Consider the following 15,278-nt stretch of genomic DNA (forward strand, 5'->3'; position numbering starts at 1 on the left):
ACACTTGCTTTCTTAACCTTTATTTGAATATAAAACATTAACAGTTACAAAGCAGCAATTCCTCTAAAAAAAAAATAGAAACAAAATTACATTTTAAGTGAATTCCACAGAAACTTCGCAAATGAAAATTAACATTTGCGCAGCATTTCCCAGGCTTTAACTGCTCAGGTACTTTGGTCCTCCAACTCAATCCAAGATGCTGAACTGAGTCATAACAGTATAAATATTAAAGATTTTACCCAAAACTATTCCAGACAGTGATGATCCCATCGTCAGAGGCATAAAACCAGTGCATAGACAAACGAACAAAGAGGACTGGTCATTGAATTTACTTTAGCCTGTTTAAAAAAAAAAAGAAAAAAGAATGCAGCCATTTTTAATTCCAGTGTTCTCCTTACAAGTAAAAATATCTATCTCAAAGGTCACTTTTTCTACTTACACAAAAAGGCTCTTTAGAAACCAAATCTGCCACTTAGCTAAGCAGGAAAAGTACACATTAATCAACTTGTATCCACCAACATTGAGTAAGCCAAAAAAGAAAAATAATATCAGTTTTACCGTTTACATCTGCACCCCACAAATGTCAAAAATCTCTTGTGGGAAGGACAGTCACAAGTGACAGCCAATCAGAATTCAGACTTTATACATTTAGGTTTAAGCCACAGGAGCCACTGTCTGAATCTGCATGGGAGGAGTGATGATCTAAGGCACCAGTGTTTAATCCAGAACTCAAGATTATGGACTGTGGGTTATTTGTCACTGTGTCCCATCTGTCTGTTGACAAGCATGTGGTAGACCCCCTTCTTTGCCAGCAGCTGCTGATGTGTCCCCTGCTCCACCACGACTCCTCCCTGGAATACAGCAATGCGGTCTGCGTTCTGGATGGTGGACAGACGGTGGGCCACGACAATGCACGTCCTGCCCTTGCTGGCCTGGTCCAGAGCTTCCTGCACCACCTACAGAGAGAGCATGGTCTTATAAGAGCTCCTACTATGAATGTTTTCAGCACTAAAGATGGTTTCAGTTTAAACCAGAGCTGTCATCTTTATCAACATGGCTACTTTCCTGTATTCCTCCCATCCTCAAGTTTAATGTGAACTCTCTCAGCCCAACATTTCCCATTTTCTTGTGTGTGGATTTTAGCTGCAGCAGTCGTTTGTATGAGCTGGTGACTTTACTCACCATTTACTTAATCTCCCTGACAAGCATTACAGGTGAAAATGGAAAGATGTGCTCACCTTCTCGCTCTCAGTGTCCAGCGCAGAAGTGGCCTCATCCAGCAGCAGCAGTTTGGGGTTGCGGAGGATGGCTCGGGCTATGGCTATTCGCTGCTTCTGACCACCTGACAGCTGTGTCCCCTTATCACCTGCCTGCGTGTCATATTTCTGCTCATGGAAAAAACAAACACAAAACAATGAGAGGGCATAGTTGTGTTACTATAGATGGTCAAAACTATACAAAGTATGGATCCAATCACTCCTCACAGCTGACAAATTTCTTAAAAAGTATACTTTGAGGTTTAATAATAATAATAATAATAATAATAATAATAATAGCTACATTTATTGCCAAGTTAATAAAATGCTGGCAGGAAATCATTTTCACATGTACAATAACACATTCATCTTCAGCTGGCCTCCTGCATGATTACCATTCACATTTGTTGACTCATAAGGCTTAATGATACAAGCCCTCCAGTAATCAGTACCGATTCCTCTGGTGTCTTGAATGGGAGAGGAGGTAAACCACTTCACTGGGATTGTCAGGTGGTCACTGTCCTCAGTGTTACATTGATTTTATGCCCATGACACGTAATGTGCCCCCTTCTGCTATCACCCCTTAATGTCCCAGCCTAGCTGTACTCCTGTCCGCAACCAGCTGCTGCTTCGTTCAGCACTCTCAGAGTGACTTGACTGCTCGTTGAAAGGCCTGCCCTCACACCCCCACTCTCTGTAGGACCTTAGTTGTAGATTTAGCAATAAACCCTTTGCACCCGACCTCCACAGGATCCACCTTACTACACCAATTGTGTTCTGTCTGAGCTGCCATTTCCATCCCAGTTATGCTTTTCAACCTGCAGGTGGAAAAATAAAGCACCACCAAGTTTGTTTATCACAGCAGTAAAAACACTGATCAAAGGTTTTTCAACAAAGGTTTTTCACAAAGGCCTCTTTAGGAGACTTGCATTGTTGCTGTAATTACCTTTGTACACCATTTCACAATTTTTAATTTTAGCTGACTTATGGTCCCCTTTACAGCATCTCCATCTGACCTATGAAGCCTTATCTTTACATCATCTTAAAGAAACCTGGGGGCAATCACACCAACCTTTCATCTACAGCTTTATCATGACAAAATATTTCAGGTCCATGAGAGTGGAATAAATGTTACTAAACCCAACCTCGTCCATCTTGGGGTTAATGTAGTTGAGCAGAAACAGAAAGGCACGAGACCTTTACAAAAGGATGGAGCTCTATTCAATGCCAAATAACAACAGTTGCCTCAAAGCACTTTATATTGTAAGGTAAAGACCCTACAATAATACAATACAGGGCAGAAAGAATTACTCAAAGATGACTCGATAGTGACAGCAACCACAACAGTTTGTATAGTGCTTTTTGATTAGTGCTTTATACTTTTAAACTAATGTTTGAAGATTTTAAATTAGTGGCAAGATCCCAGATCTCTCAAAAACCACAGACCAGCATCTAGTCTACATTTCATCAGCAAAATGCTTTGAAACCACCACATTACTATCAGGTTTCAGTCTGCCTCCTGATCAGAGCACTTTAAAGTCTCAGCACTGACCAGTTAACTGCTTGTCAAATACAAGCAGCAAATTCAACATTTTAAAGGACGTAAAAAGCAAAAGAAATGCCATCTGAGCGATCTGGACGACGAGTCTTAAACACTGTATCGAAGACATTTCGGAAGTTTCAAAGTTAAATTGATCTTCGTTTGTTTCTAATGTGAAACCATCACATCAAAAACCAGCAGTACTGAGAGAGCATAAAACAACAAAAAACAAACTTGAAGTGTATAGTTAGCTCCAGGCAATAAATCAATGATTTCTTGTAGTCATCTATTATCTTATCGGCAGCAGTGTTGCCTCTTACGGTTACATTTTTTTTTAATCTTCTTTAGATGTTTATCATCATTTTATCATCATGCGATGTGATAAAAATCTATGGAGTAGGTGACACTCATAGGGATCATTTTATAGCAGCCATCAAGTGTTGGTGTGCACAGCCTGAATCAGAAACAGCATAAAGTTGAGACTCATTCTAAGGCTTTAGGTTTTGAGGGCAACACAAAGACATCCTGGCTGCACTAAACTTCCCTCACAGTAAAACCCTGTGGTAGCTGGGCAGAGGCAGCTCTAGGCAGCTTTGTGACGCATTAAAAACAAAGCTGACATCAGAGTCCATCTTTGTTTAGATTCAGTGTTTCAGCCTCCTTTCTTGCTGTAACCCTGAGTCTGCTTTTTTTGACCACCTCTTTATCCACCCAGTCTGTTTTACTGACACTGGATTTGACCCTTATCTTTACATGGAATCTTCTATAAAATAGTATAATGACATTACCAGTGGCAAACCCTCTATGAAGTTGTGAATGTTGGCTGCTTTGGCCGCTGCCTCTATCTCGTCCATGCTGACTTTGCGGCTGTTGTCTCCATAGGCAATGTTTTCAGCCAAAGAGCAGTCGAACAGCACGGGCTCCTGGGAGACGATGCCTATCTGGGACCTCAACCAGTGAATGTTCAAGTTTTTGGCATCAGATTTGTCCAACACCTGAAGGAGAAAGAGTAGCACAAATAGGCTTGCATGCTTTGGCACCTGGACGATCATTCATTTGATTGCGCAACATCGTTTTAATCACCAAGCCCTGAAGGAAATGTCTGATTTGTTAATGGCTAAAAGCTTGTTTAGCTGAAGAACTTGTCACTTCTTATTTAAAAGTTAACATTGGTTTTACATTAATTCTGAATCAATGCAGAAATTCAGTTAATGAGTTATTTTGCCAGAGACTTTTTTTTGTTTTTTTAAAGTGACAAACACAAATGTACTAGAAAACCTGCAATGTGCACATGATGTTCAAAAACACCAACAGGACACGAGACAACAGGCACACTATTCATTTCCCTCCCAACCAGATAAATGTTTATGCAGTAATCCAGATAAGAGCTCCTGTTACATGGACTTCATATCAGCACTGGAAAGCACTGGCCAGCTAATCATTACCCAACTGTCAGTAGGTGATGAGGCATCAGTGTGAGGTAGTGCACAGAGCGTGGGCGTGCAGTTGTTTTCTCACCACTTTCCCATCCAGCGGGTCATAGAACCTCTCCAGCAGCTGGACGGTGGTGCTCTTCCCACAGCCGCTGCTTCCCACCAAGGCCAGAGTTTCTCCCTTCTTTACACTCAGATTCAGCCCTTGCAGGATGGGTACATCAGGACGTGAAGGATAATTAAACTTGACCCTCTCAAAGGTCACATTACCATCAAACTGGTCCTGGAAGAAAAGAAAGAGTTAGATATGTGGTAAAATATCACTTTTCTAAAGCCGTGTTTGCGTCACGTACCGGACAGTCTCCGTCCTTTGACAGATTATCAATGGCAGGCTCCTTGTTTAACAGCATCATGATGTGGGCAGCAGACAGTTTGGCCTTCGCGTAGTTTGGAGCGAAGGAGTTGACTTGACCGACAGCCATGGCACCAAACAGAACGGCTGAAATCACACTGGGAGAGGAAAGTTAAACACATTAGCTTCGCTGTCAGTGGGGTGTGAAACAGGATTACATAAGGCTAAGCTAACACGAACCTACGACATCTGTGTGCCCAGCATGTTTGTAATTACTGATAATCTTAAAGATGAGTTTGCGCTGTTCGGTCCCGCCGATAATGATGAACCGACTGACGAGTTTATGCCTACAACAGCTGTAGTCAGAAGTTTGCATTTACTCATCGTGGGCATGAATTTAATGGTAATTTTGTGGCCTTTAATGTTGCGTCACCACTTCGCCAAGAACTGGAAGAAGACCCAAACCATTAGCCTGAGATGAGAGGGAGCTGGTTAAAGTGTTCAAGAACAACCCAGGAACCACGAAGTCCGAAGCCTGCCATGAACTGGAAACTGCTGGAACACCAGTATCACTGTCCAGTTAGATGTGTTTTACATCACTATTGACTGAGAGGGTGCCAAAGCCTGTGCTCAAAAGTCAATCCTTTGAGCTCGACTGAAAATGGCAGACGCCCATGTGGACAAGCAAATGTCTCCTGGAGAAAAGTTTTCTAGTCAGACGAGAAGATTTGTCGTGGTGGGTAAACGGCTCAAAACGTTGGAAGCGTAAAGTTGAGGCTTTCAAACCCAAAAACAATGTATTAGCACCGAACCAGTGTGGTGGTGGTACCATCATGCTCCAGGGCTGTTCTGGCAGTGACAGCATTGATATTGCATAAATTGGCTGGAATAATGAATAAGAAGCAGAACCACCTCCACCTTCTTCAACTCTACCTCAAATCAACAACTATATGATTGACCAGGACAATAATGCCAAACACAGATTAAAACTGGTTTAGAATGGATAAAACAGGCTAACATTAAATTAATGACAAGACTGTCCCAAAGCACAAACCTCAGTCCTATTGAAAACTTGTGGATTATTTTTGCTTTCCTGGCACAGACCTGAATTTAGGCAAACTAAAATGGGCTCTACCAATCCTGCCAAGGAGTGATTAAATGATGCCAGAGGCTCGTTTCTAAGGCACATTTAACCAAACATTAGTGGGGTTGTTTGTATATATTGGAGCCTGTGTGGATCCAAAATTCACTTTACTACAGTAACGCTGTACAATCATTCCATCCTGGAGAGTGGGAAAAAGCTCAGAGACATTAAATCAGCCTCAGTTGGGTGTACAGTGTTCATTAAGAGGTAAAGAGTTAATATTTTCTTCTTTTATGGACGCTGAGGCTTCGGTTTGCCATGAACTTTGGACTTCCCAGTTTATGCAACACAATATAAATGAAAGCAGTGGCTCCTCCCAGCAAAAGAGGGTCTGATGTATTACCACAAGTATCTGTCACAGTGTACATTTGAAAGCCACCCACGCTGAGGCTCTTCAACTGCTTCTGACTAAGATAATGATTAACAGCCACATGAAAAGGTTCTGTCCATCAGAAATGCTTTGTTTGGATGTTACCCGCCACGCAAACTGTCAGGCTGCCTGTTAATCTCCTCATGAAGATACAAGCCAATGTCTCAGTTCACTCACAGGAAGACCCCTTCGACACTCATCCTTCCAGCTATAATGAGCCAAGCACCAAAACGGAAACAGGCCGCATAAGCGAAATAGATCATCGCCTGGGAAAAGGAGAAGGTGAGGCCGTAGATGTGTGCCATTTTCTTTGAGTTTCTGTAAAAACATGAGAAAGGTGGCATCAGAACTTAAAGAGCGTATAATTGAGCAATCAGGTCCCTGTGGTACAAATTATCGTACTTGTAGGGCACATCGAGGTTCTCCTGATACAAAGCTTCAAACTTTTCCTCTCTTGTGAGGCAGACCACGGTGCGGATGTTCTCGATGGCCTCTGTGGCAATCTGAAGAGACGCAATGCAAATATCTCATGAGTTCAGAGTTTCAACAGACTGAGCCGTGAGGAATTTTTACTTTCACTCTGGCACATCTCGCACCCAATCCTCACCTTTCCAGCCTTCTCCAGCTCCTTCTTGTCTTCAGCAGCGTGTCCGGCGAGCATCTTCATCTCAATGGCTCCAGCCACTGCAATGATGGGCACCAGAGACAGGAGCAGCAGAGTCAGCTCCCAGCCGTACACAAAACCCAAGATCAAACCGGTGCCCATGTTGGCGAAGTTCTGAGCGAGCGTGGCCATACGCACGCCTGCGGCCTAAATGGATGATTTGACACTTTAGTGTGAGCCTTTGGTAACCTTTGGCCAGCTGTTGTTGAAGCTTACCCCCTGCACTTGGGCTGCATCTGTGGCCAGTCTCGTAGTGAGCGCACCAACACTGTTTTTTGGTTGGTCAAACCAGCCCAGATCCTGCAAAGGAGATTTGAAAGAAGCACTGAAGGACCTGACCAGCTTTTATTATGGCTGCCATGTAGATAATTGGTTCACTTTAGCCACCAAGAAAAATGTATTTTTCAACAACATCCTCCCTGCTCTCTCATTTGACTTTGTCACTTACATACCTGCCTCATCATGGACTTAAAGGCCCTCAGTCTCAGTGTCAAGGTGAGGACCTCTCCAGATTTACCAAAACAGAAACCCTGTTTAAAAAAAATAAAATTAAAAAATAAATAAATAAATAAAAAACCCACACAACCCCCCCCCCCCCCCAAAAAAAAAAATTAGCACACGTGTCACATCATCCGCATGTGTTGTCACATCAGCATTCTTTCAACTTGTGTGCACTCTCCTAAAGTTTGACAGGGACCTGTGTGACCATTTCCCTTTCATTTTTAACCTTTTTATTTACATTACTTACTAGCAGGATATAACAGAGTTTACCAAGGTTTACCACAAACCCTCTTCCATCAACCGCGTGCGTTTGCATACCTGTAGAAACATGGTGACAAAGGAAACTGCTCCAATAGCAGCAAACATGAGGGAAAAGAAAACTGATCTTTGTCTGACAATGTCTTGGTCCGGTTCTGCAAACACCTGAGGGGAGATAAAAAGATGAAGCTTTCTACAGCTGCTGAAAACACCTCCATTCAGCATGAACATGTTATCAAGAGTAACCTACATTGATGATCTTTGAGAAGACGACGGCAAACGCAGGCTGCATTGCACCATTGATAATGGCACAAAGGGTCCCCAGCAGAATGTATGGCAGCTCTGAAGTGTTCAGAGTCATCACTTTGAGGAATGACACAGGGGGAACGTCTTCATCCTGCAGACAGGAGGAAAGATTAAAAAGGCTTCTAATGCAAGTGATGAATGAATGGTGTGTATAAGTAAATTCTCAGCATGAAAACGATCCCAAACACATTGCTAATGCAGTAAAAGTATAGTTGATAGAAACATACAATAGATCATAATCAGTCTAGGAGCCCAAACCAACATTATCGAATCAATGTGGGATCATCTTGACAGAACAAAAGGCAGCAAACATCCAAAGAAGAGTTTTGAATGTCCTTCAAGAAGCCTGGAGAACGTTTCCTGAAGACTACTTAAAGAAACTGCCTAAGAGAATAAATTGCAGCCCCATGTCTTAAAATAAATAGTACTGTATAATTCAATTATTAGTTTCCAGAAAAAGTAAGAGGTGTGAACACTCATCCAAGTGAAAATAACAATAATAATTTTTTTTTTTTTAAAAACATCTTAGACTAAGAATCATATTTTCTTCACATTCCTTTATTGATAGAAGGATTTAGGTGTTTGCTCACCTCCAAGTTATCACTAGTCAACTTTTTCTTTTCCTCTTTGTCCCCTTCTGAAGTTTTAAAGGATGCACCTTTTGTGCTCTTCCTCTTGAAGAGAGAAGACTCCGACAACGACCTGACTCCTGGGCTTCTCTCATCTGCAGATGGCTCATGCTCCTCCTCCGGATTTTTCTGAAACGTCTTCAAGAGGAAAACCACAAATGCAAAACAAACAAATAAAGAGTGGGTGCTGTGGAAGTTCCCATCTGCTAAAACTGCCTGTGTGCAAATATTACCTGCATGGAGACCAGTGTTTGGTAGACTCCCTTTCCTTCCATCAGCTCGCTGTGAGTTCCCACCTCTACAACCTTGCCATCTTTGAAGCCGGCAATAACATCAGCGTTTCTGATTGTTGAAAGGCGGTGAGCCACGATTAGTGTGGTTCGACCCAACCGGACCTGCACACGGGCGAGTTTGTGTGTTACACTGAGTTAAATGTTACTAGCATGCTGCTCTGATGTGAGGTACACAAGCATTTAACATAAACTGTTAAATTATTGCAGGAGGGTAGGTTTATGTGCACTGTGGCTCAAATCCACCATCCATGCAGGAGACATTTATACAAGACTATGAATCAAGTCAGATCGGACGGATTGCTCCTCTGGACATGAGTTAACATTTCTGCTCTGTCTCTATTTATTTTTATTTTTTTACAGTAGCCTTGAAACAAGAATTAAGTAACCGTTGAACCGTACCTTATCAAGCGCCGCCTGCACAATGGTCTCACTCTCAGCATCGAGCGCAGATGTGGCTTCATCCAACAGGAGGATTTTGGGGTTGCGGACTAAAGCTCGGGCGATGGCGATCCTCTGCTTTTGTCCTCCGCTCATCTGAGTCCCCCGATCTCCCACCAGAGTCCCAAACTTCTGCTCAACACAGAGAGTCCAATGATTAGCAAGTGGAGATCAATCATTTACAGGGACAGAGGAATTGTAAGTGTTGCCCTACATCGGGTAGCTTCATAATGAAGTCATAAGCGTTTGCTTCCTTGGCAGCTTGTTCAATCTCCTCCTGCGTCACGTCGGTTCGGCCATATCGGATGTTCTCTGTGATGGTGGTGGCGAAGAGGATGGGCTCCTGGCTCACCACCCCGATCATCTCCCTCAGGTGTCGGACGTTAAGAGAACGAAGATCGTGACCGTCAACAAACACCTACATGGACACACGACACTCAGTTTACACCGTTGTGTAGATTCGCTGTTTCCATTTACTGGTTTATGCAGAGCCCTTTATACACAGAAGCCATTTAACAAAAAAATAAATAAAAAAATTCCACACAAATCAGTTTACTGTATTTAAGTAAACAGACTCAATTTTCATAAGGAGTGTCCAAAATAAACAAAGTTCTTTAAAAGAAATCCACTTTACATCTACTTTCAGCTTTAAGTTGTTAAAATTAAAAAAGACAAAAATAAATATAAAAGGTCTGATTTCTGAACGGTTAAGTCTACACAGGACTGATCTGATTTGTACATCTTGTACTTCAAAGTACTTGAGGTCCCACTTACGTTTCCTTCCTGAGGATCGTAGAACCGCTGCAGCAGCTGGATTGTGGTACTTTTACCACAGCCACTGCTTCCCACCAAGGCAAAGGTCTGCCCCCTCTTCACAGTCAAGTTCAGGCCATTTAACACCTACAGACAACATGAGTTTGGGGATATAAAAATGTCCGCATGCCATTTTAGCACTTTAAATTTGAGTATACAGCAGCTATGAGAACACACTTTGATATCAGCCCTGGAGGGGTAGCTGAAGTGGACGTTCTTGAACTCGATGTCTCCTTTGATGCATTCAGGTTTGTAGCCAGCCTCTGAATAGCTGTCGATACTGGGGACCTGTCGAGAAGAGAATCAAATACGGCAGATTTCACTTCTAAGAGGCCAAACTAATACAGCAGAACAGGGCTTATTCTTTTCATAACCTCAAAGAAACAATGGGAGGAAATGCTGTTAGCCCTTCAGTTTCAGCTGAGCACATTTAGAAAGCACAATGTTTATTTTCACAGTGCTTTGCGTTTTCACTGCATCTCCTGTTGCACAGCTCTGTTATTCTCCCTTTTGCCTTGCAACTTACAAAAGCTGAGCTGTGTTTTGGCAGAATTTGACACTTATGTCTCACCTGGAAGCCTCATCCTTTACACTTCACCCTTGAACATAAGAATAAGTAGTAGCCACAATACAAGAAATGATTTCAGTGTGAACACAGGTAAAACAGAAGTGACTTTCAAAGGCTTAATACCCTCCCCTTCAAGTCTGGAGCAAGGAACATGTTTCAGAGAAGATCCCATTTGTTTTGCTCGAGGTTGTGTGCATTTCTGTTTCTGTGCAAACAAAAGTGCTGCTCAGCCTGCAGTTTCTCAGATGGGGCCATCCTTTATCTGCATTTCTAAACTAGCATGAGTCTGTAGTCATACACAGAGACAAACACGTGCAACAAGCTAAACAAAGCCACATCCCAGAATAGCAACAGGCAGGAGTTGACCCTGCAAGCCATCCTTCAAGTGGCTCAGTTAAACAGACTGGTTATGCTCCAAGCTTCTGTGGCCATAGGAGCCCCTTTTAAATTCTACTAAAGCTGATTTCACAAAACACTATCCACCATCTTCACAGTGTCTGCAAAACTCATGATCATACTCAAGTTTTAATTACTTTTTGGAAATGAGTCTGATTCAGCGAGTGGAAGAGATTTACAAGAACCACAGCTGTGCAACGTCAACTGAATGACCTGCGGTGTCTTCAAACAGCAGGAGCTCCAATTACAGCAAAATCCAGCTCCAGGTTGCTGGCAGCATCAAAGCAGCTCACCGGAGCGCCACCGTAAAGCAGCATGTTTGGTAATACAAAGTGACAACAGGGCAACAACACGAATGGGTGGAAAAAAAAGAAAGAAAAGTAAGCGTTGAGTGGAAAACATTGCACTTCTTACGTGATCAATGATGTTGTACACTTTATATGCAGCTCCCCTAGCACTCGCAAAGGTCTGGATGTTGGGAGAGGTCTGTCCCAGTGAGAAAGCGCCAATGAGCACAGAAAAGAAGACCTTTTTTTTAAAAAAAAAAAGAAAAAGAAAAAGTGCACTGGTGTTAGCCACAGCAAAAACTTCCAAGTCACATGCATGTTTATTGTACAAACTAACAGGTGACAAATCTACTCACAGTGAGTACGGTTCCAATCGTGTACTCTTCACTCAGGACGAGTGTACTGCCATACCAGAAGGCCAGAGCATAGGACAGGTAAATAAAGAGGAAGGTGACACCCATGGAAAGGTTAGCAGAGATCGCCTTCTTTATTCCCATCCTCTTAGCATCCTCTAGGTTCTTATGATATCTAGAGTGCAACACAAAGAGCACAGTTAGGGGCAAATATAGTATAAAATACATTTTTAAACTGCACAAACAGTGGATTTCTGCCAAGACCGACCACATCTGCACAAATAATGCCATTTGAGGCGGTTGATAACAGTTAAAGACATGACACCTCTTAATCTCCTTCTCTTGACCACTGAAGGCAAACACAGTCCTGATTGAAGAGATCACCTCCTCGGCTACAGCACCGGCTTTAGCATATGCAGTCTGCTCTTTACTGGTGAACGATGTGAGCACCTGTACACAGACAAAAGGTGGTGATGCATACAGAGCCCAGGGTGTTTTAAGCATCAGAAACACAGGGATAAACTTCTGCAGCAGCTTACCATACTGAAAAGAGCAGCAGAAATGCCAAGCACGGGGCTCACAGCCAGGATGACCAGAGTGAGCTTCCAGCCTTTGCTCAAGCCGATGATAAAAGACACAACAAAGCTGGTGAAACCCTGGATCAGCATCCCCACCTTGTCTCCGATACCTTCTTGGATCTTATAGACATCACTGCACATGCACATATAAACATCAAGCTCCAGTTTTGAAAAGTCAGATACTTTGAAATACAAGTGACAGACACACTCATCTCCATAACGCAATTTATTCAAAGTGTCCTTCAGTTTCAGAAAGTTAGAGATCTGCATAGCTGCTGATTATACTTCTAGCACATTTAATTAACACACAGCACTGTGGGACCTTTAAAAAGCACACACTTCTCATCTGTTACCCACTCTGTGAGACGCGTGTTGAGCTCTCCCGTCTCATTGACGTCAAACCAGCCAATGTCTTGCCGCATGATTTGGTGGAAAAACAGGATGCGGATGCGTTTGACCTGCCGACCGGCTGCCAGAGCCCAGAGGGCCACCTGTAGGTAGGCTGCAACCAGGACCCCAGCTCCCATGATGGAGAAGTATATGGCATGGCTGGGAGAGGACAAGTGACAGATGCGGTCTGATAAATCTGTTTCAGTCAGTCTCTCCGCCTGATGAGGCAGCTATGAGGTGTCAGGCTGTGAGGTCTTACCCAGTCATTTCCTCTTCTAAGGTGCTGTTTGTGGAATCTGAGGACACAGGAAGGAAGAACAAAAGAGTCATTTTACTCCTTAATGATTATTGCTGTGCTACCCATGTGCACACTAGCCTGCATCTGAAACTCACTGGGGAAAGCCTGCTGTATGAAGCTGTCCGTCATGTCGCCGAAGACAATGCACATGAGTGGAAGCACTACGCCGTTTGCCATTGACATCACTGTCCCAGCTATAATCATTAAGACATCCCAGCGGTCTGCAAACCTAAACTGCACACAGAAAAAAATAATAATAATTTGAGTGGGAAAAAGTTAAACTCAAAGCAGCTTTCATCTCCTCGCTGCAGGAGTCTGGTGGAGTTCACTGAAACAACGGGAGGATGTGCCTCACTCCCATCCTCTCCCGACTTCCCCGTTCAGCACACACACCTTGCTGTTATGCTTGTAGGAATTTCCAGTCTTACAAGGATAACTATAAACAGTCAAACCAACTTATAACACTGCTGCTTCCATTTTGTCTTCACATGTACACACGCACACTCCAATAAAGAAAAATAATTTGCACACCAGAAAATAAAAAAAGATAAAAATGAGCCTTGAAAAGAAATAAGTGTATAACCTGTTTTTTTTTCTGGCAGCAGGTGATTAGTATGAAGATGAACCTACCACTTTGATGGGGCTAACCATGGGCATCTTAGGAGGCTTCTCCTTTTTCTTCTTCTTCAAGTCATCTTTTTCAGTCTCCCTGGAGAATTCATAAATGGCATGATGTCAAATATTTCCCAAGCACCGATAAAAAAAAAAAAAAAAAAAAAAAAAAAAACTTTAGGAGTTTGACTCAAGTCACATAATTAGTAGAAAGGCGATTTAGAATTTAGAGTCTTCTTTTTTTTTTTTTTTTTTTTACCCCGTATTTCCATTTTGTTGGGGTTTGGCTGCGGACATTTCCATCTGCTCCCTCTCCATGGCTGGGTCCTGTCAAAATAAAAGCCATCCCATAAACATGCCTTTGCCCTTTGGAATACGTTAGCCCTGCAATAAAACACAGTCTGCAAAGTTAATCCTTTACAAAACTGAAATTTGAGGAATTTGAGGGGTGGAAAAAGTCAAAGTAGAGTAAGTCCGTGAAAACCAGGGTGTAGATATTCTGCCTGTTGGATGGATTTGGAAGAAGAACAAAAATGCCCCCCCCAACAACAGTTAGTCTTCTTTAACCTCCTAGGACCTGGCATCCACATATGTGGACATCACATTTTTGGCCTGATATCCACTTACGAGGACATTATACTGCTACTGTTCTATCAAAAATTTAAACGAATATCCTCATATGTGGCGCTCATTTAAAAAAACAAAAACAAAATTTAGGTAAAAAAAAAAAAAAAATCTGGTAATTGTTTGTTTTAACAATCATCGGGCCCCAATTAGCCAAAATATCAAAGAGAAATTAAAAATGTATGCGTGGAAGAGTTCGGGTCTTAGGAGGTTAAATATTGAAATGATATAATTTCCTTTAAGGAAGTTGCGTAAAGTACAAGTAGAGCATTGTGGTAAAAGTATAAACCATTCACTTATCTCTATCTATGACATCACGCTCCATAATTTTAAATTTGTTTTACATTTCCTTTCAAGCAGCTTTGAAAATGGCAACAGTGTAAAGAGCTAAAACATTGAAAAAAAAAACATTTTACCATTTAAAAAAAATAAAAATAAAAATCACATGTTTTTAGACACCGACAGTTTTACACAGCTTTGGGGGGGAATTTCCCCCCGAAGCGGTTTTATTTCCAGCACCGTCACCACCGCCTCTGTCTCTGACGTGGTTCAAGTATAAAACCATCGTCGTAGCTCTCAGTCAAATAAAAGCTAAATAAAATGTGTAGAAAAGAGTACAGACCCACCGTTTTCCCCCGCTGCTGTTCTTCCCTGCTTCTCCTCTGCGGACAGAGGTGTCGACCACGCGCACAAACTCGCGCACACTTTTCCTCTTCTTCCTCCTCCTGCCTCACGCTCTCTGCTCCTCACGTGGCTTTAGGACGTCTAAATCGATGGGAGAACTGAAGTGTTATCCCCAGATCAGAGAAATGACTTATGAACGTATCTTTCCGGCCTGCTGTTTCATTTTAAAGGCCGGTGTTCCAGATCAACTGGCGTTTAGATCAACTGGCGTTGGTCGAACAGATGTGTGGCAGTCTTGCGTTTCAGGAGCTCCTACCGACAAACCAGCAAAAAAACGCCAAATGTGTCATCTGTGACACTTGTGAGGTTGTCTCAAACACACTCCGTCAGTCTTGATGCTGTTGAACAACAAAATGTTTAAAAATGTGGCGAGTTTACCTGGTGATATCCTCATGCGCGACGCGATCGCGAAAACAGCAAACAAGTAACACCACGCCGTTGTTGTTCACAGGACAGCAAGAGTAAACGATCGGGAGACCCTTGTCGTCGTT

The 15,278-nt window shown here is 42.6% G+C and overlaps 1 protein-coding gene across 2 annotated transcripts; it reads right to left on the reverse strand.

The window, feature by feature from the left end:
• Positions 1–4: 4 nt before the first annotated feature.
• abcb4 (ATP-binding cassette, sub-family B (MDR/TAP), member 4) lies at positions 5–14,962 on the reverse strand. Of its 2 annotated transcripts, none has more exons than XM_026184020.1 (28): positions 14,730–14,962; positions 13,739–13,806; positions 13,498–13,576; positions 12,963–13,101; positions 12,829–12,865; positions 12,537–12,728; positions 12,141–12,312; positions 11,927–12,051; positions 11,605–11,776; positions 11,376–11,489; positions 10,175–10,285; positions 9,959–10,084; positions 9,399–9,602; positions 9,146–9,316; positions 8,687–8,848; positions 8,415–8,591; positions 7,769–7,915; positions 7,579–7,683; positions 7,212–7,289; positions 6,976–7,059; positions 6,703–6,906; positions 6,498–6,598; positions 6,273–6,413; positions 4,583–4,739; positions 4,315–4,512; positions 3,585–3,791; positions 1,239–1,385; positions 5–956 (listed from the first exon to the last, which is right to left on the reverse strand). In XM_026184020.1, the coding sequence occupies exons 2-28, from the start codon at positions 13,795–13,797 to the stop codon at positions 750–752; spliced, it is 3,816 nt and encodes a 1,271-aa protein (XP_026039805.1). In that variant the 5' UTR covers positions 13,798–13,806; positions 14,730–14,962; the 3' UTR covers positions 5–749. The 2 variants fall into 2 exon arrangements, with proteins under 2 accessions (XP_026039805.1, XP_026039806.1); XM_026184021.1 differs by having other exon boundaries at positions 14,726–14,962.
• Positions 14,963–15,278: the final 316 nt, after the last annotated feature.

The sequence above is a fragment of the Astatotilapia calliptera genome, chromosome 11, assembly GCF_900246225.1.
Source record: "Astatotilapia calliptera chromosome 11, fAstCal1.2, whole genome shotgun sequence".
NCBI lineage: Eukaryota > Metazoa > Chordata > Actinopteri > Cichliformes > Cichlidae > Astatotilapia > Astatotilapia calliptera.